Source organism: Podarcis gaigeae (genome assembly GCF_964106915.1).
Source record: "Podarcis gaigeae genome assembly, chromosome: 9".
In the NCBI taxonomy this organism is placed as follows: Eukaryota; Metazoa; Chordata; class Lepidosauria; order Squamata; family Lacertidae; genus Podarcis; species Podarcis gaigeae.
In genome coordinates, this window is record NC_139685.1 from 77658557 (window position 1) to 77686335 (window position 27779).

A 27779-nucleotide genomic window follows, 5' to 3' on the forward strand; every position below is an offset into this window, starting at 1 on the left:
GTTAAGCAGGATGCTTGAGTATAAACAACTCGGCACCACTAAAACAGACGAAGGGAATTAGGAAGATAAGTTAAACTCAAGAAAAAACAATTTTTTAGATAAATCAGGTTAAGTTTAATTTTGTAAGGAGTGAAATAAAGGTATCTAAAATTTGAGCTATAACATTGGGAAATTAGACAGTAAGGATGGAGATAAGGTGATAAATTGCTGGTTAAATTTGGAACGCAGGAGCGGGAGTTGTGAGGAAGTCCAAAGGAGATAAGAAAGTATGTTATGATATGTAATAACTTTGTTTGCTTTTTTATATTGTAATAATAAAAAAAGCCCTTAATAAATATTATAAAAAAAAGAATCTTATCTAAAGCATCTTGTCTAAATATGTGTCAAGTAAGCTATACTTCTTAACGACACTCACCTCCACTATTCCTCGATTTTCTCAATGGAAACACAACCCTGGGCAAGCAACTGGAACATCCCTGAATCTTGCTACTGCTCGGCAGAGATTGGGGGTGCCACACAATCTTCATAGCATTACCAATCTGTTGATGAATGCAAACATTGGAACAGGGAAGGAAAAGGAGGACAAATGACCTGGCTAAATGTGTCCTTTATTAGAACAAATCTTTCAGTGTGTTAGCTACCATGTCTTTTGCTGGATTGTAATGAAATATCAGTATGTAATTCATAATGACTTAATTTAAATACAGTGGTACCTCGGTTTACAAACTAAATCCATTTTGGAAGTCCGTTCTTAAACCAAAACCATTCTTAAACCAAGGTGTGCTTTCCCTAATGAGGCCTCCCGCTGCCAGTGCCCTTCCACCATTTGGATTCCGTTCTTTGACCGAGTTAAAGTTCTCAAACCAGGACACTACTTCCGTTTTTGCGGAGTTTGTAAGCCAAATCGTTCTTAAACCGGACTGTTCTTAAACCGAAGTACCACTGTAATAATAATAATAAAACCTGTAAGACCTTCAGTCCAGCTAAAACTGGCTTGTTTGTTTTCCTCTCTCTCTCCACCCCCCTCCCCTTCCCAATTTCTGGCTGTATTCAAAGATGACCTCACCTCAAATCATCAAAAGTGGCAGATATATAAAGAGGCTCTCTATTTATTTGATGAAGGACTAGTAGACTGGAGTCAGGCAGACAGCTTTTGTGAGAGTCAAAAATCCAAACTGGTTATTATTGAAAATGAAAAAGAGGAGGTAAGCTAGCTGAACACTGTATATATAAATGGCATGAATAAACCTTTGCAGTTTCATGGTTTTAAGCCTTCCTGGGCAAGATACTTTGGCCATAGCTGCAGTATACATTTAAAGCATGACAGTCATGGCATCCCCCAAAGGATCCTGGGAAGTTTGTTAAAGATACTGAGAGCTTTTTAGCAGACCTCCTATTCCCCTCACAGTGTTACAATTCCCAGAGTTCTGTGGGAAGTGGGATGGATAGATAAACCACTTTGGAATCTGAGGGGGAAAAGAGCCCTCCTAACAACTAACAACTCTCAGCACCAAACAAGAAATTACAGCTCCTAACTTCCTGTTCTAGTCTGTGCCAATACAGTGGTGCCTCGCAAGACGAAAATAATCCGTTCCGCGAGTCTCTTCGTCTAGCGGTTTTTTCGTCTTGCGAAGCAACCCTATTAGCATCTTAGCGGATTAGCGCTATTAGCGGTTTAGCGGCTATTAAAGGCTTAGCGGCTAAAAGGCTATTAGCGGCTTAGCGGCTTAGAAAAAGGGGGGGAAGCGGGGGGAAAAACGCAAGACGTTTTCGTCTTGCGAAGCAAGCCCATAGGGAAATTCGTCTTGCGAAGCGCATCAAAAAACGGAAAACCCTTTCGTCTAGCGGGTTTTTCGTCTTGCGAGGCATTCGTCTTGCGGGGCACCACTGTAGTGGCGTCTCTCCCATTCGTGAGAAAGACTCTGGCAAAGGGGAGGGGGGTAACCTGAGGCTGAATTGCCTCCCGTACTTCCTTGAGGGATATAAAGGAGAAAAGATACCCACGATCATCTCCTGAACCCGTTCCTGCCTCCATGGAAGCAGAGGTGTGTGAGGCACTGGGTGCTAAGCCCTCTGCAATTGAAGCAGTCTCTAAGTCCACTGTGCCTTTTCCCCTCCTAAACTGAAGGGATTCAAAGAAGATGAAGATGTGACGCAGATTAAAATTTGGACTCTTGGATTGTGTTGGTGTTATCCTGCATAGTGAGTGATGTAGCAGAACAGATTCCCTTCAATATAGCAGGAAGCTAGTTTGCAGATTTGTTTGAATCTGAAGTATACTCAGAGTCGAGAGTGGATTTCATGCTCTTTATTCAGCTCATAGTGGTGAGGAGGAATGAAAGTTTCCCCAAAGTATCTGCTTTATATGCATTATTTACACAATAGGCCCCACGTGATTGGCTAATTCCGGAATTCTCCTGGAGGCCAATCAGGTTGTGGTTTCACTTCCATCTGGAGCTGGATTGGGTGGCTCCTGCAGACCAATCATGCTCCTGCATTGTTCTAGGACCAATCAGACTGCTGCATTTTGGATCCTATTCTAGGACCAATCAGACTGCTGCATTTTGGATCCTATTCAACTCAGTACATAACAGAATCTCTTTAGTTAAGTAATCCAATCTTGCTTGCCCAGATGGATTATTCCTGGTGTCCCCTTTTATCCCTCTTAGAAGGATAAAGAAACAAGTCTTTCCTTTCGAAATAACAAGAGGTTTACTCACATTTCAGTTCACAGTTCGATCCCTGAAAGGCAAGCTTTACTTTAGTAGTTACATAACAATCTGTGAGTTCATCTCGCATGGAGATTGAGCTCATGTGCTGCTGGCTGAAAGCCAGCAGACAGCAAAATTTACATTAAGAGAACAACATGGCTGCATGAGAGCAGCAAGCAAGAGATCGGCAAGAGAGGGAGGGTGGCTGCGTGACTGCTCTTTTATGGAGTCAGCCAGAGCCATGCCCATCTCCCAGGTCACATCCAGGGGGAGGATGCTCCAGACCAGCGGAACAGGAAGTTACACTGACTGGATGTCCCCACTTGTGCCCACGCTAGGGAAATAAGAATATTGCATTTGACTGCACTGTGGGATGTAAACACAGGAGCAGTCAATGACAACATTCCTAGAGTGTACATGTTAGAACATGGGGAGGGATGACTGTCCAGCAAGCAGGTAAACTTCCTGGGGATGGACTTCCTCCTCATGTGACCAGAGGTGGGTGTGACCTCACCTGTGCAGGTAAATGATAAAAGCACAGGGCAGGCAGCTATATCTCTCTCTCTGCCATCTTCCTTTGATGAGGAAACATCTAAGGATGCTCTCTTGGCTCCCAGCCAAGAGAGGAGATAAGGACTATCTTGCTACAAGATAGATTCTAAATGTATTTTACCTTTTTAAGCTGTCTGCCTTCTGGGATCATATTGTGAACAGAACGTGAGTAAACTCTTTTATACTTTTATAAAGACTGTGTCGTGTCTTGTATTTTAAGAGGGAACAAAGGGGAAATTACCAGAGTAATTATTATAGAGGTTCTAGCGAACCTGTGCACACGTTACCGTTGTGAACCTAAAGGGGAATGTCTATAAACTCTGCTGATATTTTGGGAACTTGTTAGCACAAGTTGGATAAGGATATAATTAGTCAATATATCCCCTCCTGCGCCCCAGAACATTCCCACATGCACCAGTGGGTTACATCCCACAGAGCAGACAATAAGAACTTAGTGAACCCCAAGTGATCCAACTTGATAGAGGAAGCCTTGTTGCACATGCTAACAGCAAACCCCACTGGTGAGTTTAGACAGGACATTCCTGCATTGCAGGGGGTTAGACCTTCGGGGTCCCTTCCAACTCTACAATTCTGGGATTCTGGGCTAGAAAGGAGCAGATTTGTCTGCACAAAGGAGAACTGGGATTTCTATTGGTGGGACACATCTGTTCGAGAATCTTGGATTTGGGGAGAGGCTATAATATGGATTTGAACTGTGAAATATCTAGGAGAATGTGGTTAGTGTCGGCGTCCTCCTCCCCCCCCCAAAAAAAAATTAAATATTATGGGCTGGTTGCTATGAACTTACTGGTGGGAAATTACACCAAGCAAGATGGTTGACCTTGGAGTTCCTATCTTAAAAAAAAAGACTTCAAACTACATGTGATGTGGGACAGAGGAGCTGAGCAGCAAGAAGACTAATTATTGGACTGGATTGCTATGTTACTATATATGCATATGGAAGGACAGGAAGTTTTATTTTAATTAACATTAATTAATGATTTAGTAAGGATTGAGAATCTGATAAGTAACCTCACTTGTCAAAACTGGAAATGTTAATTAATGTATGTGCAGGAATTGATTGATGGAGAGCTGTTTGAAAAGTAAAAATATTGCATTTTGTAAGGTTATTTGTAAAGTCTGAAGATAAACTAGAAGTAATCGGGAAATATGACGCAGCATGAAGGAGAATCATTAAAACGTCTAGGAAGACTTATGGGAAGTCAGATTTGGAAAAATGTTAAATTTGTTTTAATTAGTGACTAATTTGTAAAGAAAAAATGAAAATCAATAAAAAAAATTGCCCCCCCCCAAAAAAACCCTACAGTTCCCAGGATGCTTTGGAGGAAGCATTGAGTGTTTAAAGTGGTATGATACTTCACAGTACAGATGGGGCCACAGTCTGGGGATGACCTGAGAGGGGATTCTGGCCTCTCATTCCTATGAAAGACTTTCTGATTGTGCTTTTAGCAGGAGTTCCTGGAAAATGCAATTAAAAACGAACAGCATGACTTCTGGATTGGGCTCCGTCATTACGTTGGATGGAAATGGATAGATAACACTTACCCACCACAATAGTGAGTCTTGAAGCAACATTTCTCTGTTTATTGTATTGTAGAAACTTTGCTAAGAATTTGTTTTTTGCTCTTCATTGAAAGCTCTTCCTGTTCTTTGCCTGCATCTAGAACCCAGCACAGTATTTTATTTCCATTGCATTTAATGTCCCATGTCAGAAAGGCAGTTTTGTAGGATGGAAGCAATATTATATTGTCCAGCTTCATCAGAAATGGTAATGCTGCATAATTTGATGGGGCTTGATAGTAGTTTCATGCTCAACAATGAAGGGCTTCTACACTGAGACAAGAAATCGCCCCATGTGGCTGGTCCAGTAGGGCGAATGTGCCTCACCAACCGCAGTCTGTCCTCAGCCTTCTTATACCTACAACCAATCTGGGGTGGGGTGGCGGTGGTTCTTCCAGTCGCTGGCTCCACATATGGTTAGTCTCCTTGCCTTCCACTCTGCCACTACTTATGGGCACCAGCCACCTAGGACTCCACATAGCCAAATGCCCCCTCACCCATACCTTCTCACAGTCTCTTTCCACTTTCACCATGTGCGTGAACACTGTAGTCCTTCAAATCACCCCAGTTCTTCATCTTCTTCAGCAATCACTTGTAGCCATGTAAGATTGTCTTCCATGAACACAGTCTTAACAGTGAGTCCGTAAGTGGATCCACACCACACGTCCTTCCACAGTGAGGACATAGGTTTCCTGGCGGGAGTTGATCACGGTGAGGGTTTGCCAAATGTGCCTTCCTCTTAGCACGTTTCTCCCTTTTGTCCTGAGTTTGAGTGTCTTCAAAGTCCATGACACCTTTAGTAAAGGCTGTTCAACTGGAGTGCTCACAGGCCAGTGATTCCCAATTGTTGGTGTTTATACTACATTTTTTAATATTTACCTTGAGAGTCTTTAAACCTCTGTTGTTGGCCACTGGCATTACACTTTCCATTTTTAAATTCGGAATAGAGTAGTTACTTTGGAAGACGATAATCAGGCATCCGAACAACATGACCAGTCCATGACTAGAGCAGGGTGGCGACAGCACGTCCCCTTTGCCTCCCCCTCAGTTTTGATCCTCTCCATTTTTTGGAAGACCAAGCAATGCTTTTTGACCTCACCTTGTTAAAATATGATAGTTTGCCTCTTTGAACAGAGAAGAAAGGATAAGTGTGAGGAATTCTAATGCTTCTTAAATGTTTGCTAAAGTTTAGGAATGCAGGTACACAAGGCTTGCTGTGTTCCATAGTATCGTTCATTGGTTATTGTTGCTTTCCACCATCATCACCCCAGTTAGCTCTGGCTAACAGAATGAAGAATCTACTAGAACCGCAGGATCCTATGTCCACTCAGAACTAATGAGTGTGGAGAAAGAGAATAGAGAAAAGGCTTTCTCCTACTCTCATAACACTAGAAGTCATCTTTCTTAAAAGCCGTGTTTCCCTAGTGTGCGATACCGCCTCCTGGGGGGCACTGAAACGATCCAAGGGGGCGTTGATTAAAAATAAGTGGGGTGAAAGAGAAGAGAAGAGAAGAGAAGAGAAGAGAAGATTCATCTGTTATGTAATGATGCTTACTGCCAGGTTGGGCTCTGTTGTGGGTTGGCAACAAAAGTTCCCCTGGATCTGGCAATTGCACTGGAGGGGAGAGGTTTTCACAGGCTAGGGTGAACTTTTGGGCTTCACCCAGACCCAGGAAGTGGATCGCAGACTGCCTGCCTGTTTGGCCCATGGCAGGCAGGATGCGTCACCGGCTCCGCCCCTGGGATAGATCGGACTGAGCCGGCAGTCTTAACTCTGGTCCGCTCCATGGAATTTTAATCTTTCTTTATTAGGTTGTAGGATATAGGTAGAAACAGGGCTTTTTCAGGGGGAACTCACAGGAACTCAGTTCTGGAACCTCCCAGGTGGGTGCAATTCAAAGAGAAAGAGGGAGGCATTCATGGTGAGTTCTGGCATCTTTTTTTCTAGAAAAATAGCACCGGGTAGAAATACAGACACATAAAAGAATGCAAATTTGTCACTGCATCTTTTATTTGTTTGCTTAAAAAAGGTTGGTTCCTGGGGGGGGACGGTGCTGAGTATTTTTATTTTTTTTTCTGAAAGGAGGTGGTAGGCCACATAGATTTGGGAGCCTCTGCTTTAAAGCCTTCCACGTTGGTGGCCATCACCACCTCCTGTTGAAGTGAGTTCCACAGGTTAACTCCATGCTGTGTGAAGAAGCCTTTTCTTTTTTCAGACCAGCTTCATTTAATGCCCTGGAATCTGAGGATTCTGAGATGGGGAGATCTCTTAATGCTGAAATAAAGTACACACCCCATGTTGATGGATAGGGACACCGAGCCAGATGTGCAGGGTATAAATAAATTAATAATAATAACAACAACAACAACAACAACAACAACAATAATAATAATAATAATAATAATAATAATTTGCTTCTTGCTGACTCATTGATTTGTGCTTCCTTTTCTTTTCAGTTATTGGGTAGTCGGTAAGCCAGACAACCACCTTTATAAACCAGTCGGTGCAATAAAAGCAAAGTGTGCAACACCACTGCGATGTTGGGAGAACTTTCCCCGTCTTGATCAAAAAAGAAGCATATGTAAGAAGAAGCCCGATAAACGATGGTTCAATTAAAACTCTTCGTGGACAATGAATCAACCCACCTTTAATAGAAGCCATGGTCAATTTTCCAGATTATGGAATTAAGGGCATGGAAGAGATTAGGTCTCTGACACCAGCACTCAAAAGCCCTTTGTCAATCCTGCATCCTCAGGTGACCTGATTTTGCAACCTCAGATAATGGAAACTCCTGGAAAATAAAGCAAGGAGGACTCAGTCATAGCCCACGTTCTGTTGCAATAATTAATTCAATACAGCCTTCCCCAACCCAGTGCCTTCTAGGTGCCATCAGCCCTAACCAACAGGTTGCGTTGGCAGGCACCAAGTGGAGGAAGATTGATTTAGTATACCTGTTAGAGGGGAACATTTTACCAGATGGGGGGGCGGGGAGGGGAACACAACACTCTTCTTAGGGATGACTCCCCCTATTGGCAACAGGAAGGGTCTTCGTGGCCTCTCTAGGGGAGGAGTCGCCCCACTTCCCCCAGACCAACCCTGCCTGCAGTCAGAGCAGTGGTGTCTCCTCTTTATTTCTGAATTGGTCTTCCTGTGAGTGTGACAGTTTCCATTGTCTTGTTCTATATTACAACTTCCAGACGTCTGTTGGCTCATAACCTGCCAGGCATGGGCCCGCTATCAGTTAGTACTTCACCACACTTCGACCAGTGGGGTCAACAGAGAATCCACAGCTCCAACAGTCTTCCAGCTGAACTTCAGAGTTTTCCTGCTTTCCAATAGTCATCTTTTTCCAGAGTTCCTGGTTAAGAAAAACCTCTGTCCCACTCAGTTCAGTTCTAAGTATAAAGTGTTTATTGTCTCACAAGACAAAGATAAATGTACTAACTACTGTAATACAGTTCTTCTGGTCTTAGAAGTAAAGAAACAAATATACAGAGAGATCCACCAGCTCTTTACCATGCTAGCTCACACTAAGTTGTGTAAAACCCACCAAACACAGTTACTCACAGACTCTCGCCCTGTTGCCCCCAGATTACAGAATGCAATGCAGACTTGACTTCTAAACCAGTTTCTGCTCATATGCACATTCCTGAGAAAAAGTGAGGTTGGATAAGTCAGCAAGCCTGACTTTTGGTGATGTACTGTTGCTAGGCAACCCTGTGTACCTGGCATCCTATCTCTAAACAAGATATTGACATCCAAACAAGCAATTTCACTCCTTTTTCCAATTACACCTTCTTTGCTTAACTTCTTTGAATGCCTGGATTAGTCCCATAGTGTTCTCCTGTCCTTAAGAGTTGTTTTGGTCCATCTCCTGTATCTTCTCCTCTTCCCTTCTATGGTTTCCACCATTATGTGCTTTAAAAAATGTAAAAAAAAAACCCTCTTGTGTATTCCTCCCTATCATCTTGAATATGACTGAGGAGGGAGTATGGGGGTATTAGTGTGAGCCCAGCAGGGCTGTGGAGTTCCAGAGAGGCTCACTTAAGTGTGATCAGGCCAGGGACTTCCAACATCTCTCACACAGAGCAGGGACACATTGTTTTCTATACAAAAAAAGTTTCAGAAGGTAGGTAGGAGGCTTCCTCCTCCTGACTCAGAATCAAGTCTGCTTTCACGTCCAGTGGGGGTGAGGCTGTTGGCTTTCACACACCGTTGGAAGGATGTCAGCTCAGACAGGTAGGTGATGGAGACAGTAACACAGGGATATGCTCTAGAGTTTGCATCTTGTTCCCAGGTTCTAGAGAAGCACCAGAATTTTTGGTGGCTATAAATCATCTCCTGGAATTGTGTGTGTGTGTGTGTGTGTGTGTGTGTGTGTGTGAAGTGAGAGCTGGACCAATAAAGAAGGCTGATCACCGAAGAATGAATTATGGTGCTGGAGGATACTCTTGAGAGTCCCATGGACTGCAAGAAGATCAAACCTCTCCATTCTGAAGGAAATCAGCCCTGAGTGCTCACTGGAAGGACAGATCCTGAAGCTGAGGCTCCAATACTTTGGCCACATCATGAGAAGAGAGGACTCCCTGGAAAAGACCCTGATGTTGGGAAAGATGGAGGGTACAAGGAGAAGGGGACGATGGAGGACGAGATGGTGGGACAGTGTTCTCAAAGCTACCAGCATGAGTTTGACCAAACTGCGGGAGACAGTGGAAGACAGGAGTGGCTGGCGTGCTCTGGTCCATGGGGTCACGAAGAGTCAGACACGACTAAACAACTAAACAACAACAACAATTTGGAGCACGTCACAATTTTTTTTGTTGTTGTAATGGCCCCCGAACAATTTGTTGACATCAGCATACCTCATACACCTCACTGCTTACTCTAGATCATTTAAAAGCATAGATCCCAACACTGATCCTTTGGGGCCTCCACTTTCTCCATTTCTCCATTCGGGGAGCTGGCCATTTCTTCCTCCTCTCTACTTTATGCTACTTAACCAATTCCTGGTCCACAAGAGGACCTCTCCTCTCATTCCATGACTTCTAAGCTTACTCAGAAGTCTTTGGCAAGACCTATTTCTCCTATCTCCACCTACCTTTCTCACTTCCCTATCTTCCCAACATAGTGCAAGCAGCAGCTGTGTGAGTCCAGCTGCTTGCTGATTGACAAGACTAAACAGCAACAAATACACAGACACACACACATATATATTCTTTATATAATTAATTTTACAACATAAAAAAGGTAAAGGTAAAGGACCCCTGCCCGTACGGGCCAGTCTTGACAGACTCAAGGGTTGTGCGCTCATCTCACTCTATAGGCCGGGAGCCAGCGCTGTCCGCAGACACTTCCGGGTCACGTGGCCAGTGTGACAAGCTGCATCTGGCGAGCCAGCGCAGCACACGGAACGCCGTTTACCTTCCCGCTGGTAAGCAGTCCCTATTTATCTACTTGCACCCAGGGGTGCTTTCGAACTGCTAGGTTGGCAGGTGCTGGGACCGAACGACGAGAGCGCACCCCGCTGCGGGGATTCGAACCGCCGACCATGCAATCGGCAAGTCCTAGGCACTGAGGTTTTACCCACAGCGCCACCCGCGTTCCCATATTTTACAACATACCAAAATTTAAAAAAGAAAAACTTGGAAAGCAAACAATGTATCATATATATTTTATTTCGGCACCCCTCCACACTCTTTCTGCAGTTCCTTGTTTTTATAATATTTTACAACATCATCTATTGGAAAACAGAACCATCAAACCAGTTGGTCCTTAACAGAGGAAATAAGGGGTCTATTCGATATTCAAAATATTCACTCCAGAATGACATCCAAATTATCTTTTTCTGTTAGGCAATATTTTCCCAATCTTCCAGCCCAGCTATAAGGCTTCTAGTAAATATGTAAACTAAGTATTTTCCAAGAAGAAGAAGAGTTTGGATTTGATATCCCGCTTTATCACTACCCTAAGGAGTCTCAAAGCGGCTGACATTCTCCTTTCCCTTCCTCCCCCACAACAAACACTCTGTGAGGTAAATGAGGCTGAGAGACTTCAGAGAAGTGTGACTGGCCCAAGGTCACCCAGCAGCTGCATGTGGAGGAGCGGGGAATCGAACCTGGTTCACCAGATTATAACTCTTAACCACTACACCACGCTGGCTCCCGGACTTTTTGCTCTATGTGGAATGCTGATTGGCTGGCTGCCAGTCCCAGTTAGGGAGCAGCAGAAGCTGAATGGGAAGAGTTCTAGAACGTTCTGCATCAAAGTAGGAGGTGGTTGGAGCTGTTGAAGGAAGGAACATCTGTCTGCAGGAAGAAGCTGAGGCCAAGAGAAGATCAGCTGATGGGAGCACCACGGTATCCAAATAGCGGCAGAATTGGGTGGGGGATGTTATTCGTATGAAACTGCCTGTTACTTAAGGATGGGTAGATCAGTTTGTTATCCATGTAACTTTCACATGTGTTTCACATGTGTTTATTCTTAAATCCATTCCATCCCATTTCTATGCTGAGGTGTGAATTTCAACAAGAAAGAAAATTCGGTAGAAAAATTGTATTCAAATATGAGTTTTAAACACAAAATAAGTATTTAGATATATATTTTATTTTGGCACACACGTTTCTGAGTGTATTTATCACAAAGTACACAGGTTGTCTGTTTTTTAAAAATGCATTTGTATTTATTTTGAGCCAAGGACTATATCACAAAATTTGGAAAAGTGAAAAACCCAAATGATAATTACATTTCGAGCTGCTTGTTTGCTCAGGAGGTGCAAATTAGGTCAGTCTGCTTAAGAAAGCAGACAAAACAAAAATCTCTGTCCCTCTTTTCACTGAGTCAGAGAATTCCCTGCCTTGCCGAGTGCTGCGTCATCTGACACAGTCACCCACACTTCAAAATCTCAGGCATTGCTTTGCTGCTGCTGGAGACCCCAGAGGCTTCCTGGGTGCAAATGCTCTGTCAACTATGTGCCGCAAAATGCCAGCCAGCCTTTCATACAAAGCAGGAGGAGCATAACCATGAACGCTATGAGTGCTCCTTAAGTACTCCATTCGTCTTAATGTAGCCTTCATCAACCAGGTCTGTTGCAGGTGGTTTTGGATTACAATTCCCAACAGCCCCAGCCAAAATAGCCATTAGGAGGAGACTCTTGAGAGTCCCATGGACTGCAAGAAGATCAAACCTCTTCATTCGGAAGGAAATCAGCCCTGAGTGCTCACTGGAAGGACAGATCCTGAAGCTGAGGCTCCAAGACTTTGGCCACCTCAAGAGAAGAGAAGACTCCCTGGAAAAGACCCTGATGTTGGGAAAGATGGAGGGCACAAGGAGAAGGGGACGACAGAGGACGAGATGTTTGGATAGTGTTCTCGAAGCTACCAGCATGAGTCTGACCAAACTGAGGGAGGCAGTGGAAGACAGGAGTGCCTGGCGTGCTCTGGTCATGGGGTCATGAAGAGTCGGACACGACTAAATGACTAAACAACAACAACAGGTTTGTGAAGGATGTCTTTGAGTTACAGTTTAAGCAGTCTACAAACCTATTTATGTATGCTACAACAGCGGCAAGAGTCTTGTTAGCACAAGGATGGAAGAATGAGGAAGTCCCGACGAAAGAACAATGGCGGAGTTGGCAAAGTTGACATATAAACTGTGTGAGAAGGACAATCGTGATTTCAAGGAAGAATAGGAACTATTTACAAACTATTTAAAAAGACCACAGAAGGATTTGGACTCCTTGGCAGGTTTTGAATAAACATCCACAAATTCATTAGTAGAACATATGACAGATAAGGCAATGATATGTACAATTTTATAGCATGCAGAGAATAATATGTATAAACAAATCAGAGAGAGGAGCCGAGGGAAGTCTCTGGAGGGTGGGAGAGGGAGGGAAGGGGGAAATGGGAAAATGTAATTGGATATATTGATTTATAAATTGATTTGCTAAAAGTGATGATAATAATAATAAAAATATTTTAAAAAACAAAGTCCATTATATATTTCCATAGAGAACAATCCAGGTGGAGAAGCCAGTGAAAATGAGTAGGCAAAAGAAGAAGGGCAGTAGTCTCCCATCAGGAGGTAAGTTGTTTCTAATTTTATTTTCAGTTAACAGGAACACAAACCATATTTTTATATTTGGAGCAAGGCCCAGGGGCCTCCATACTGTCCGCTTTCCTTGCTTGCTTCTCTTTAACTGGAGAGAGGATGTGAGAGACACAGCTACTCCCAGTTTGGGCTTCTTTCCCCTTTTAAGAATTAGGGGTGGGGAGAAACGCAGCTCAGTTCACATTTAAAGGTGTACTTACCTGATTCTCCTTTCCAGAACAACATGAAAACTGAAACAGAGCCATACTCGGAAACTCACACTTCTCCAAATTTTGCAAGTGTTTGTCCAGCCAAGCAATGTTTATTTAAACACACACACACACACACACACACACACACATATTAGCAGTAAGTGTGTATAAAAATGCATGCATTGATAAAAATAACATACAAAAAAAACCATTGCAAATGTGTAGATTAGGCAAATTGCAATAAAATATGTGCATATTCAGAGAAATTCGCACTAAAACAATGGCGAATTTTCATTAGAATGTTCACAATCTGGACTGGAAATGTGGAGAACTGAATTAAGGATTGGAAAAAATGAGAAGCGGAAGCCAAAACTGACATCTTTGCCCATCCACAATGAGCAAAAAATCTTACCTGGTCTTCTGCAAGCCCTCTGCTTCCTTTTTCTTTTTCATCCCTGCCCTACTGTCCCTCAGACCTTATGGGGGGCCGGACTATATTTTGGAGGGGGGGGGATGAACAAATTTCTATGCCCCACAAAAGATCCATTTTAAATAAAAGGACACACACTGGATCTGGGGGGGGGGGTGTTTCTGGAGAGCTGCTGTTCAAATAGTCAGAATGTGCACAGATAGAATTAAATAATTCCATTGTGAAAAGAAAATAAATAAATAAATAAATAAATAAAAGGACACATTCTACTCATGTAAAAACATGCTAATTCCTGGACCGTCCACTGGCTGGATTTTGAAGGCGATTGGGCCGAATCCGGCCCCAGGCCTTAGTTTTCCTACCCGTGGCTTACTACTTTGCCTCTAAAAACTCAGAGAAGTAGCCACGTATTGACTTGGCATATAAATGTCAACAAAAGTGCCAGAAAAATTTCAGTGGGTAGAAAATTCCAAAAATGGGGCATCATGGCAGAAAAGTTCCATAGGCGAATCACTGGCAAATATCTTAACTTCCAGGCAGGAACATGAAGAGAAAGAAGAACTCCTCCAATTGTTTAAGAAATTCAGTAATTTATACAACTGTAAAATTCAGATGAAAATGTCTAGTTAAATTCAGTGGGACTCTGCCTATCTTTTCCTGAATATAATCCTTTATATTTTGCAATGCTTAGCAAGGTTTTGTTGTTGTGTCTGTACCCTACATGGAGTAAGTTAGGTGTTATTGACTATTGCCTTCTATTGATCATTATGTTTAGTTTATACTGACATTGCTGATTTACAGAGGGAAAGGCTCGGGGAAACAAGAAGACAAGGCTGGCCCACCCAACTCACAAGCTGAGGTGACTGCCGCAGGTGGCAGAATCCATGAAGGCAGCAGATCCAGCCTCTAAGGATCCAGCCTGTGTTATGACCAATAGGTCCTTTTAATCTGTTTATGTGCTTAGCATAAATGAGACCAGTAGTACACTCTAGGAAAGCACAAGTAGACCTCACACAACCAACGTTGGATTTTCTCTGTAACATTGCTTTATTGATTAACAAGCATGACAAGACAGGGAACATGCACACAATCACACACACTTCCATACATCTCCCATACTCACCACTCTACACTGGATTGATCAGACCCAGTAAGAGACACGGGTGACCACACGACAGCTGTCAATGTCTGGCACACAACTCAGGCTGTAAGGCTTTGCCATTTACACACCTTGGTCTTCCCTTACACAACTCCTTTGTTCTGGTCCCGGGGGGGGGGGCTTACCGTGTGGCGTGGTCTAAGTCCGGTCCTAGGTCGAGGGTAAGGAGGCTGTCCGTCAGGGGCGAAGCGAGGTCCAAAGCGAGGAGTCAGGAACTCAGGAGAGCAGGTCAGGGAGCTGGCAGGAACAGGTTACCAACGATGTTGCTCCCGCAACCTGGGACTGGGCTGACTGGCCTTTATCTCCTCTGAGGCATAGGGCGGCCCCGATCCACAGGTGACTTGCCTCCCCTAGCCTGGAGGTGAGCACTCCTCCTGAGAGAACTTAGTTCCCTCCGCCTCTCTGCCCTGAGCCTCTGAAGCTCAGGAGAGGCTGGAGGGTTACTGGACCCAGAGGCAACCTCAGCTTCCCCTGAAGGGGCTGAGAGTGGAGCACCTGCAGGCAATGGGTCCTCAATCACCTCCGGAGCCAGAGCAGATTTAGCTGGTGTCTGCTCCTGAGGATCTGGCCCTTCAGGTTCAAACCCCTGCCCCGGCTCAGCCGGCCCTGGAGGCGGGGACTCCTGTGCAGGCTGGGATTCCTCAGGTTCAGCCTCTGAACCAGATTCCCAGGCCATCACATCCTTACTCCTTGTTCTTGGCATGTTTTTGGCATCTCACATCCTTGTCCTTAGCATCATTTTACAACTCTTATCTTATCTGAACGTTGTGTAAAGTTGTACAGCCCACCTCCAAGCCTCCTTGTGCGTACCGTTCTCGGCACACACTGTTTTTGCCAAAACATTATGGCGTTTTCCACATTCCATTAGCTCTTATACAACACAGTTCGTGATCAGTTCAAAGGCATTGCATCCATTTTGTGATCCATCCATTTTGTCAGCCATCTTTTCGGTCCATGCAAACTATACCATTCACTACACCTGCTGGTGCTGTACTCGCAGCAATGGTGGCAGGGTGTATTGAAGGATCTCAATCATAACCTGTTGAAGGATCTCAACCATAACCTGTTGAATATTGCAGAGCATATGCAGACTGTCCAGAAGCAGTTGGTTGCTAGCTGGCAGGATGAAGCAGGAACAAGATGCTGCTACTAGTAACTTGGTTACTTATAGGTTTATTATTTACAGCAGACTCACAAGTTACTATATACAGGATGCAGACACGGATCTTAACTCTCTCTAAACAAACTCCAACTAACTCTCAGAGCAACACTGACCAACTAACCAACAGGAAGGTCATGTGTCATCATGCCTATGTGAGTGACCTCGTCCAATAGCAGAGTTGTATCCAAGGTCCCATATCTCTAGGCAGAATAACTCCCTCTTCTCAGTCTTCTTGGCATTCGGACAACTCCTTAATTGCTTCTGTGGGGAGCTGCATCAGATAGACGTAGCCAAAAATCCCAACAAGCCCATAGTTATCAAGTTATCAAGCTTTCAGTCCACTGCAGGTTTATTGAACAGCAGCTTTCAAAGCTTTTGTGCTTTAGCTGCTGCTGGCTACAGCCAGAATATATGAACAAGCTTGTCCACTGGGGTGATGCCAGGATGCTTTCTATGGGTGGTCCAAGGACAATTTTCGTTCCTTTTTTTCCTTCCAGAGACACTGCCTGATGAGGAGGAATCTTACTATGGTGAATGGGCTGTTGGGTTCCTGTGTGTCCTCATGCTTTCTATCTCAACTGTGCTTCTTGTTCTGTGTAAGTTCCTACTCTTCTAGCAAAGAAAGCCCACCAGATGTGATAAGGATAGCCTTCCTTCAATATGAAGAACCCTTTCAAAAAGAGGGGAGGCACAACCTGACCTCCATTAAGTCCTTGTACTCCCCATTGATTTGATTCAATCTATGTGGGGAAAACCCCCCACCAGCTAAGCTCTGCACCAGGAGGTAGCTGATGCCCCAAGTATAGATTGCCACATTCCACATGCGCTCCAGTGCACTGTCTCCTTTCGTATGGCATCGCCTGTTCCAGGACTGAGCAATGGCATTAAAAATTGAGTCCTTGTGACCTTTGCAGAAGGAGGCAGGTGTGTGCTATGCTCAGAATGATCATCTCACTAGGTATAAGCATGTTATGTCTAAACAGCACTCTTTTTCTACCTTCCTTGGTATTAGATTATTTGGAATCACAAGAAGTAGCAGTAAAGATCAATGCTATGCAGAGGATTCGGGAATTCATGGTCAGTCGAAATCAGTCCTTTGAACACATGAATGGTAAGTAATGAGTTGCAGTGTTGATGCTCAAGTCCTTTCCCTCTCTCCCACGCTGGGTCATCATCCCACACCTAAAGCAGGGCTTATGGTCATGTAAAGAGGGAGTGTTTTGTTGCCCACCTGTCTTCCAATGCCTCTCCTCTGAGAATACCCTTCTATTCCATTCACAATATCCAGCAGTTGTGTAACCCCATATGGAATCCAAGATTCCCCCTTCAGCTTTGGAGGGCAGTTAGGAACAGGCCATTTTCCTCACTTGCTCCAGAGGCAAGGCTATCAAATGACTTTGGGCTCAGTACCTTTAAATGCCAGTCTATAGTTAGAGGCCAATTCGTTCCATTTCCTCTGCAAAACCCTCCCATTAACCTATATATACAAACGAACAACAGAAATGTAAATGGCAGCCAAACTCTGCATTGCCAGCCAGAGACGGCAAAGGTTAACATCAGACTTTCTTCCTCTTGTTATTGGAGCTGTCCAAGGGCCTACAACTCCATCCAGACCAAGACAGAATGTAACTTGTGAGGCTCTGTCTGTTGTCTGAATTGGACAGCTCTCCAGGGCGGGTGTACAGTCATACCTCGGATTACAGACACTTCAGGTTGCGTGTTTTCAGGTTGCGCACCACGCTAAACCCGGAAGTACTGTAATGGGTTAGTTCCGTGTTTCGGCACTCGCACATGGACAGAAGCACTAAATTGTGCTTTGCACATGCACAGAAATGCCGAATTGCGACACCCGTGGATGCACAGACGTGGCACTGCAGGTTGCGAACGTGCCTCCTGCATGGATCACGTTCACAACCCGAGCGTCCACTGTACAGTGTACTGCTTTGCCATTTTTAAAAACATGCTGTTCCTAGATTACTCCAAGCCTGGAAGACTGGGTTTCCCATGGATGCTAATTCTCTTCAGTAGATGAATCACCCAAGAATTGTCTCCCTGCCACAGTACAAGAGGTTAGAGTTAGGGTTGACTTCAGGAGCCAATTATTAGGATAGATTAAGGTCGGGGGGGTAACCTTCTGTCTAAACTTATTCAGGCAGGGGTTAGTTATATGCCCACTTATTTGTGTTTACGGGAACAGAAGGTAATGGTTTCTTGAACTACAAGAAATATTCCATAATGCCTTTTTTCATTCAGCTGCATTGTGTCCTGAAACCAGGGGAGAGTTCTCCTACTGGCTCGGACCAAGCCCAAAGTCATTTGCATAGCCCTGCTTCTGAGGCAAGTGGGAAGAGCAAGCCATTCCTGGGTAACTTCCATCTATTGAAGAGAAAGGAAGTTCGCAGTAAGTCCAACATACCTTTTTGCCAAAGAATCTGATAAAGTTTAGTCCTGAGGAATTGCAGCAGAAGTTCACTAGCTGATTCCCCTTTCTTTGGTCCAAACTTCTCACACAGAGCATTGCAATGTGCTCTATGTGAGGCTGCCCTTGGAAGAAACAGGTCCAAAATGTACTGGGTAGGGTTCATCTTAGATCTTATATAGCCCATTTTTAATTATTGCTGGCTTTTAAAAAGGGGGCATGAAGGGAAGTGTGTGTTTGTATAAGGAAGGGCTAGAATTTCTACTAGAGATAATGGACGCAGGTATAGCAAGAGGAGATCAGAAAATATTCCTCTATGCCACAGGAGCGGCAAGGATCCTAATTGCTAAAAACTGGAAAAAATAAATTGTGCCAACAAAAATGGAATGGCAAGACAAACTGTTAGAGTATATTGAACTGGCTAGATTAACAGAAGCAATTAGAGACCACACTAGACAAGAATTTCAAAAAGCACGGGGAAAATGCAGAAAAAACTTCACAAAACAGTGCCCTAAAATTCATACCTGGACTTGTTTCGATTAATGTCTGCAGGAGACTTTGTGGATATTTAAGTTATAATTAGAAAAATCTTAATAATTATTCATAAAGGAAACAGCTTATAAGAAGTAAATAAGAATGCCAGAAACAGTATAAAGGAAGTCTTTTATTTGGTTGTTTGTATTGTTGTATATTATGCTTGTTGTTTGTTATGCTCGTGTCTGATGGGGATGGATTTCTGTGTTGGGGGGGGTTGTGTTATGTTGTAAATAAAATTTCTGATAAAAAATTATTTTTAAAAAATAGAATTGCTAATAATAAGAAGAAGAAAGTTTGGATTTGATAATAATAAACAGTTTAAACTTCAATTCAGTGATACATTTATTTATACTTTTTCTCTCTTACTTGGGAGGAAATCCCATTGCATCTGGAAGATCTATACCAGGGGTTGTCAACCTGGTCCCTACCACCCACTAGTGGGTGTTTCAGGATTCTAGGTGGGTGGTAGGGGGTTCTATGGCACAAACTGAATCCTCCTTCCATCGATCACTGGCGGGTGGTAAGGAAATTTGACCATCAAGAAAGATGCATTAGTGGGTGGTAGGTATAAAAAGGTTGACTACCCCTGATCTATAGGATCATAGCTGTAGTCACTGCAAGGTGATCTCTAGGGTTTGGGGGCAGAGTTGGAGGGATGAGAGCTTCACCAAGTAGAGTTGCAGGTGGGGGACCAGGGATAGATATAACTAACATGTATGAGCCATTTCCCACACACAACCTTGGGGGTTGAGACAAAGGGATACTGATATAATGGCATAGTCTAACCAGGATCCCTACCTCTTGGTGATCCCTGCTGCAGAGAATCAGGACTGCTCCCCTCAGCATAACCCTGGGATCTGCTTCTTGTCTTATGCCAGAGTGCAACAGAATGTAACGCAATTACCGTAATTTTCTGATCCTAAGGTGATATTATTTCCGTAGAAATAATTGGCTAAAACTGTGTGTCTTCTTATACATGGAAAGCTGAGGGGTGATGAGTGATTTGGCGTGTATTTGGTTGATGAAGCAAGGCCTGTTGATGATTGGCTGCGGCTGCAGCAATTGGGCATTTGATTTGTGGCGTGCGTGCCATCTGCTGTGGTTTCGTTGAGTGTGCAGGTGGGCATCCCACCCCCCAAAAAACTCAACAACTCTGGGCAGTCTCCCCCTCCAAAATTTTATTTTTTGTCCCCCAAAATATGGGTCGTCTTATACATGGGGGGGGGGTGTTATACCCAGAAAAATACAGTACTTTACGTGTGTGTGTGTGTGTGTGTGTGTGTGTGTGTGTGTGTTTTTGAGATCTCCCTGACTTGATCCGCTACAATTCTTTAGATTCGGCAATACTCAATGAAGCTCAGAAGTTACTGCTGGAAGTGGTCAAGATAGATTCTAAAATTTTTGAATTACAGCTATCAATTGGTAAGTTACTCCATGTGACTGTGATGCAAACAAATCAGAGCACAAGGAGAACCTCGCCCAGCTGAATCTGTACCTCCTGAAAGTCCCACAGCCTCTGAACATGGTGGTGGCCCCTCTTTGCATCTGGCCACTCTTGAGCCTCTACCATGTCCCTTCCCATGTAGTCCAAGACACATGGAACAAAACTCCCATTAGCCTCAGCCAGCACAGGAGCTTACCAGGCTGGGAGAGGGTGCCCTATTAAATAAATAAATAAATTTTATTTATATCCTGCCCCCCCCCCACCCGGCCAAAGCCGGGTTCAGAGCAGCTAACATCATACAAGTAAGACAATGCCTAAAAACAAGCAATCAATAAGATACCGGTACATCCCACAATTAATTAAAATGAATTAAAATTAAAACTGGACAAGTGGCAATCTTCAGGTTAAAACTGAAGGTGGTTACCAACTGTTTCCACCTATATTATAAGTACCTGTGAGCGGGCTGGGAACCTCCTTTGTGCTTGTTCTTATACAAGGAGAAAATGAGTCAGACTGAACACTGACCAAAGGCCTGGCGGAACAGCTCCGTCTTGCAGGCCCTGCAAAAAGATGTCAAGGCCAGTCTGATCTCTCTGGGGCCCAGAATCTTTAAGATGTTGTTATTTGCAGACCGTAAGGTCTCTGTGGGGCATACCAGGAGAGGCGATCCCGTAGATACGAGGGTCCTAGGCCATATAGGGCTTTAAAGGTTAAAGCCAGCACTTTAAACTTGATCCTGTATTCCACCGGGAGCCACTTCAGCTGGTATAGCACTGGGTGAATGTGATCCTGCAGTGAGGACCCCGTAAGGAGTCTCGCCATGGCATTCTGCACCCGCTGGAGTTTCTGGATCATTTTCAAGGGCAGCCCCACGTAGAATGAGTTACAATAATCAAGCCTGGAGATGACCACCGCATGGATCACAGTGGCTAGGTCAGGGCGAGAGAGGTAAGGGACCAACTGCTTAGCTTGGCGGAGATGAAAAAAATACAACCTTTGTAATAGCTGTAACCTGCGCCTCCATAGAAAGGGAGGCATCAAAGATTACACCCAAACTCCTGAGGGAAGGCACCGGCACTAATTGTGCCCCCACAAGGGGTGGGATTTGGCCCCCCCAACCCCATATCATCTCGACCCAGCCAAAGGTCCTCTGTCTTTGAAGGATTTAACTTCAACTGGCTCCCACGTAGCCATCCCGTCACAGCTTCCAAACTAAAAAGTTACACTGGGCAAGAGCTAGCGGATGCAATGGAGGCTGAGAAATAAGATTTCTTCGCAGCCTTCACTGCCATCTCAGAGGTTTTCATAAACACCCTATAAGATGTTCTTGTGGCTCCATCGCGGGCACCCTGCCATACTCGCTCTAGCCATCTGAGGTCCTGCTGTAGCACCCTGCTTGTGGTTAACGCTTAGCTGGAATGAAATATTCAACGCAGCAATAGAGAAATTAAAATAATAATTTATTTGTCAGACAAATAAATGATAGGCACAGTGGTATATGGTTACCAAAGCTCTGCCCCCTCCAGCCCTGATGGTCAGCACTTATATTTCCTCAGCCCAGCCCCCTTGCTCCTCCTTTGGCTGCCTCTGTCCAATCAGCCTGGTTGAAATTCCTATTGGCTGTTTGCTAGAACCAATCATAAAAGATACACCCATTTCCTATTACCTTTTATGGGAGACAAAGAGCTATATTTCCTTCTATCTATAAATGGCAAACAAGTAGCCATATATCTTACATTTGCCTCAACAAGGCACCTTAATTACCAGATCACCTTTTGCCCTTGTTGCCCCTCCATTCCAAAATAGATGGCTAAAACAGATGCCCATTCTGTCTTACATTTTGTCTTAAACAGAGATCTCGGGTTCACATTCTCACACACCATCAATGAAATAAGAATCTAACACAAGAATCTAACATTTCTTACTTTCTAAATCCTTTGCATAATTATATTTAAGCCAACAAATCTCATACATTAACATAGATAGCTTTTTAGAAGAAAAGACATTTTCAAAGTAAAATGTCTTCAGTTCACACCCCCTTTCCTGGCCAGCTGCTTTTCCCATTAGCTCTTGCCCTTTAACCTTAGGAAAATGTGGCTAAAGTCTCTAATGGGAGGCACATGGTATTATTTTCTGTTAAACAATAAATCCTACTATTTACTAACTCTTAATTAGTGTTTTTGCAGCTTGATTGTATTCTGTAATATGTGGGGTAAGTGTAACCTTTTTGCTCCCAGCCTATAATTCCCTTTTACAACTTTGAGAATTTTGGCTCCTGCTATAAATCAGGGGTGCCCTTGTCCAGGAGGATAAACATCTGCCAAAGTCCTTAGCCAGCTGGTTTTCTGCCTGGCATAAAACATTTGCAAATCTTTAAGCTCATTTTAAAATACAGGCCTTGATCAGATGCCTCACCGCTTCATTTTCCAAAGCTCCTCGGTAAACCGGGGAGCCCTGTTTCTGCAGGGACTCAGAGGACGCCTAGGTGCAATCTCATCAATGGCCGCCAAGCTCAGTCAATGAGTCACCAGGGGGAGCAGGGTCCTGCAAGCCCTGACAGAATCCATCAGGGTCCATCAGCCTCCGCGGGTGAGCCCAAATAGTCTCGCCACCTAAGGAGGGTGGGGGCGGGAAGTCATTCCTGGCTTTCAGGGCGTAGTGGCACCTCCATCGAGGGGGACATGATCACATCTACGCCTGCACCAAAGATCAAATCCAGCGTGAGGCCTGCTTGATGTGTGGGGCCCGAAACAAACTGGGAGAGCCCTAGAACCTCAAGCTGGTTGTGAGATTCATACATGATAATGTTGCTCCTCTTCCTCACCAGCTCTAACAACTGGTTCAGGATAGGAGCCAACTTCCGGGGGCTAAGGTCCCTTTGCCCCCTCCCAACTGTGTCTGTTACAGCGTTTCCTAATTAGATGTAAACAATAAATCTATAATGTTTTGACCAGGTTTGATTCCCTGTTTTGAGACATCACAAATGTTCTTGGGAACGTACTGGAATGTTGCGGGGTTGGATTACGTCAAAACTCTGTCTTGTATCATATTGGCACTTAATGAAATACATGTACTTCTGAGATGCATATTAAAATCTGCAGAGATCTAAAAGCTGGTTCCTAATGTCCGCCCTTCTTGTTCTCGGTGGGTTCCTTTTATGATCCGGCCACGTTGGCTCAAAGACGCCTTCATTGAAAGGATATCCACTGGGTGGAAGCAACATGATGGCCACCTCTATTACCTCGATGCTTTTGAAACGGCATTTTTTTATGCCCGAAGGGCATGTAAAAACAGAAATGCTACTTTGACTCCCATCACCACTGCTAGCGAGGAGGTAAGCCAAACAATGGGATGCTAGAAGGCAAATGCATTCATAACACAACCTGATTTTACAACCTGACCCTTTGAGTGAAGTGGGGGGCCCAAAACACCCTTCCATGTCGCTGAGGAGGACCATAGAGGGGGGACCAACTGGACAAACAGATAAGCACAGTGTGTAGGGGCACCCTCTGAATGGTACTATTTGACAGAAGCCAAGCACATTTATGTTTTGTGCTTCTGAATGCTTTTATGATGCCTTAGCGTGGTGGTGCTTTACTTCGAAGGCACCTTGGTTTTGTTTTGTTTTAATCTTTCGTATTTGATTTTACAGATATAAATTTATAACAAAACCAAATACATATCCATATAGAGATTTCTCTGAATCTCGAGGCTTCCCCCATCCCCTCCATGGGTCTTATTGTGAACGTTTTCAACTGCATATTATTTCCTAGTCTATATTTTATATCTATCCATATTGTCCATAGTATTTGTTACACTGCAAGCGAGATTAAAATCCTGCTAATGTTTTCATCTGCTTGCAGGGTCTCCTAAATAAATTCTAAATTTTCCCCATTCTTTCTTGAAGTTTTTCTCTTCTTAGTTCCTGAGCTTTACGGGCAGTTTTGCCATTTCAGCGTAGTCTTGGTTTGCTATTCTTCTCTGATAGAGACTCTTTCTTCTTTCCATCTCTGGGCTAGTAGCATCCATGCTGCTGTTGTCGCATACATGAAAAGTCTTTTCTGTTCCTTTGGGATGTTGGTACCTACAATTCCTAATAAGAAGGCTTCTGGGTTGTTGTTTTTTACAAAAGTTATTTTAAACTTTTTTCCCCCAGTTCATTGTATATCATTTCCAAGAAAGCCTTTATTGCCTTACTTCAGGTATGTCTAACGGGTAGATCATGATCACTGGATGTCTGCAGTAGATCACTGGTAGATCATTGGCTTCCCCCCCAAGAAGCTGAACAACTGTGGCTCCCCTTTAAAAAGCTCAATCTCTTCCTTGAAAAAACTCAACAACTTTGACCTGAAACCCCAAAAAGGGGGTAGATCACTGCCAGTTCTTAACTCTGTGAGTAGATTGCAGTCTCTTGGGAGTTGGCCACCCTTGCCTTACTTGAAAGCCACCTTCCAGGTGGAGATGCGCCACTCAAGACACACAGCCCCTTCCCTGCAACCTGAAGTGGTACAATCTGGGAAATGCTCCCTGTGACACGTCAGCATGGATGGTTGGTTTCTCAGAAAGATGCTGAAGTAGAATAACCAATGTGGTGCTTCTGCCCCAGCAAATCCGCTCCACTTCCCTGTGGGGAGGAGTTGCGGTGGACCACGCAGCCACCCACTCTCCTCCGGGGGCGGGGAACGAAGTCCCGCGTTGCCCAGGGGATCCCGGTCATGTCATTGACCAGCCAGCTAATCCAGCAGCCGGTGGGGGCGTGGCTTGGAACCTTTAAAATCAGGCACGAGCCAGAGGGCTTCCTCTTGGCTCGTTTCTTCAAACACCCTCCCTCCCTTGTTTTACAGGTTTTTCTTCAGTGGCCTTGTATGGACCTAGGTTGGTCACCGTTGAATGGCTGTGTTTTGGTTGATGTGTTGTATCAGAAACTGCGAATCAGATTGATTTGCCTTTAAATGTGAACTCAGTTGAATTTCCACCTTACCCCTTATTCCAGGTGAAGACACTCTATTTCTGTCTTGCAGACTTTTGTGGAATCACTGTCCAAGGCATCCAAACAAAGTGTATGGATTGGACTCATAAAAGATGGCAAAAGCTGGAAGTGGATTGATGGTAAGACGCCATTCAAAACCAGGTGGGTCCATGAGAAAGCTTCTCTGCAGCCTTTTATTGTATAGACTTTCTCAAAAATAATGTTAATAAGAGCTCTTCCAGGCTGTCACTATTTTTGGGTGGCATTCAATTGACAAATTCAGGTTGTGCAATTCAACCTGTTTCTCCTCGAAATGGACTTCTGTGATAAGGAAAGTGTTTGATAACGCTTGCTTGCGGTAACATAGAATCATAGAATTGTAGAGTTGGAAGGGACCCTGAGGGTCATCTAGTCCAACCCCCTAACATCCCTGACAGGTGGCCATCCAGTCTCTGCTTAACCCCTCCAAGGAAGTTGACAATCTCCCAAGGGAGAGAGTTCCACTATTGAACAGCTCTTACTTCCAGAAAGTTCTTCCTGATGTTGAGCTGCAATCTCTTGTAAAGCGTGTTCTCCAATAAATGAGAGCACGTGTTGCGGTGTGGGCCACCAGGCCAGGCCTCTTGTTGCCAGGCAGGTTAATAGTTGTTGCCTGGCATCATGATTGGGTAACCGGGTTGCTGGGGCAAATTGTATGTTGCAAATTGGGTGGGTGGGACCATAGTCTTTAAATATTGGTGCACTCTGGTTTCTCTTTCTCTTTGCAGAGTGCATCGGATCACCCGCCCACCCGCCCTCTTTCCAGTTGACCTTGCTTTGCCTGTCATGGGGTCATCTGCTTTGGAGCAGGGGCCTAGTAGGAATTTGCCATTTGGTGATTGGCTGTGCCATTTGGTTTTTGCCTACTACTCAGCAATTTGTCACAACTTGTAAGGTTGCGGTTAGGCATTGGTTATAATATGCTGGTGGTGGAGGGGTCAGGCTGGGCCTGCCCCTCCTATTGCGCTGAAGGGAATTCCGTTAAAGGAATCCTGGGGCTTGCCACGATTTCGTCCAATCCCTGTTATGGGACCAGGGCCGCCCAATCCCTGTTATGGGGATCCTTGTTATAGGACTGGGCAGGCAAGCTTTTGGGGAGCTGCTGGGGTGAGCGGCGTGGGTCCGACGCTTAGCTCAAATGACCCCCAGTTTGACTTTCTCTTCTACTGGCTACCGATCGGACCTCGGGATGTCAGTTCTGTCCCAGGCGGGGGGACAGATAGTCATAACCAATGTCTAAACAACCACTCACTGATTTTGTATTTTAATAAAGTTGTGGCCAAAATAGTGCCCCAAAACCAAAACTAAAATTACGTGTTATGTGTGAAGTTATTTGAGGGGTGGCCTGGGGACCTACACATGCAACTTGAATCCATTGGTTCAAATTCAAATTCTCAAACCATCTACTTAGTGTGAGAAGTCTGCTTCTACTTTAGTGCTAAGAGTCTGCACACTGCACAGAGCTTTTTTTTTTCCCCATAGCAAAAGTAGTGCACCATTCTGGATTGATTTGTATTGCTTTTTCTTTTCAGCTTTTGGGAGCCAGGTCAGCCAGGCTCGTGGGGTCCCTTAAGGGAAGATTGTGTTGAAATTCGAATGAATTGTGCAACCCCAGGAAACTGTTGGAACAATGTTAGCTGCGATGAGAGAAAAGCTGCAGTTTGCAGGGTGAGTCCAGATGAAAGGTGGATGACGTAAGTCTTGAGTGCTGCTCTCCCTGATCTACAGGCAAAAGTGGAAAAAAATGGACAGGGCGCCATTTCACTGCAAAAGTCAGCTTACCACCTTATGAAAACGGTGTGTGAAAAAACTCCACTCCTAGTTAACCCTGCTTCCTCAAGGCCGGAAAAATAGAACTTATTTTGAATCCCACAGAGATGGACACCAAAAAATAATGCATGAATTACTTCAGTCATATCCCACTCTCCATGGCAACAAATCAGTGCAGAGTGAGTATTCATGAACATTCCCCTTCCCTGGATTTTGGCTTTTCCTTCAGATCTGGAGAATCCATGCATTAAAAGTTGTGAAAAAGCAATGCTTTGTTGTTGGCATTGATTATGGCAGCCCTATGGGGGCTGAACAAAATACAGTGGTACCTCAGGTTACATACGCTTCAGGTTACAGACTCCGCTAACCCAGAAATAATACCTCGGGTTAAGAACTTTGCTTCAGGATGAGAAAGAAATCGTGCGGCGGCAGCAGGAGGCTCCATTAGCTAAAGTGGTACTTCATCTTAAGAACAGTTTCAGGTTAAGAACGGACCTCGGGAACAAATTAAGTACTTAACCCGAGGTACCACTGTATCCCACAGTTGCTATAGGTCCTGATTGTGGGGCCAAGTACTGAAGTGAAGGGAACCATGTCAGCCAAGGAGGTTTGAGAAAGAATGAGGGCAGAGCTAGGCTGCTCTTCCAAATATCCAAGACAGGGCATAGGTCTGAGGCCATAGGTTGCCTAGAGAGCTAGTTAGCA

The 27779-nt window shown here is 44.3% G+C and overlaps 1 protein-coding gene and 1 long non-coding RNA gene across 5 annotated transcripts; both read left to right on the forward strand.

The window, feature by feature from the left end:
- The first annotated feature begins 1052 nt into the window (after window positions 1–1052).
- On the forward strand, window positions 1053–7662 carry LOC310852893. Of its 2 annotated transcripts, none has more exons than XR_014568391.1 (3): window positions 1053–1205; window positions 4734–4840; window positions 7302–7662. It is a non-coding gene; the product is annotated as an uncharacterized lncRNA (long non-coding RNA). The 2 variants fall into 2 exon arrangements; XR_014568392.1 differs by having other exon boundaries at window positions 4737–4840.
- Window positions 7663–11055: 3393 nt separating this feature from the next.
- Window positions 11056–27342, forward strand: LOC310852834 (C-type lectin domain family 4 member K-like). Of its 3 annotated transcripts, none has more exons than XM_083756947.1 (8): window positions 11056–11201; window positions 12855–12927; window positions 16394–16492; window positions 16909–17007; window positions 20188–20274; window positions 23479–23630; window positions 25290–25427; window positions 26837–26966. In XM_083756947.1, exons 2-7 carry the CDS (start codon window positions 12885–12887, stop codon window positions 25401–25403), a joined length of 594 nt encoding a protein of 197 aa, XP_083613073.1. In that variant the 5' UTR covers window positions 11056–11201; window positions 12855–12884; the 3' UTR covers window positions 25404–25427; window positions 26837–26966. The 3 variants fall into 3 exon arrangements, with proteins under 3 accessions (XP_083613073.1, XP_083613071.1, XP_083613072.1); XM_083756945.1 differs by having other exon boundaries at window positions 11069–11201; window positions 25318–25427; window positions 26837–27342; XM_083756946.1 differs by lacking the exons at window positions 11056–11201; window positions 12855–12927 and adding an exon at window positions 18150–18297 and having other exon boundaries at window positions 16475–16492; window positions 25318–25427; window positions 26837–27342.
- The last annotated feature ends 437 nt before the right edge of the window (window positions 27343–27779 follow it).

Bases quoted from the DNA above. Each gene is read 5' to 3' on its own strand.
- LOC310852834 (XM_083756945.1), top strand. From the start codon at position 12,885: ATGAGTAGGCAAAAGAAGAAGGGCAGTAGTCTCCCATCAGGAG. The intron at 20,275-23,478 runs GTAAGTTACTCC...GTTGGCTCAAAG, and splicing joins TGAATTACAGCTATCAATTG to ACGCCTTCATTGAAAGGATA. The intron at 23,631-25,317 runs GTAAGCCAAACA...TCTGTCTTGCAG, and splicing joins TCACCACTGCTAGCGAGGAG to ACTTTTGTGGAATCACTGTC.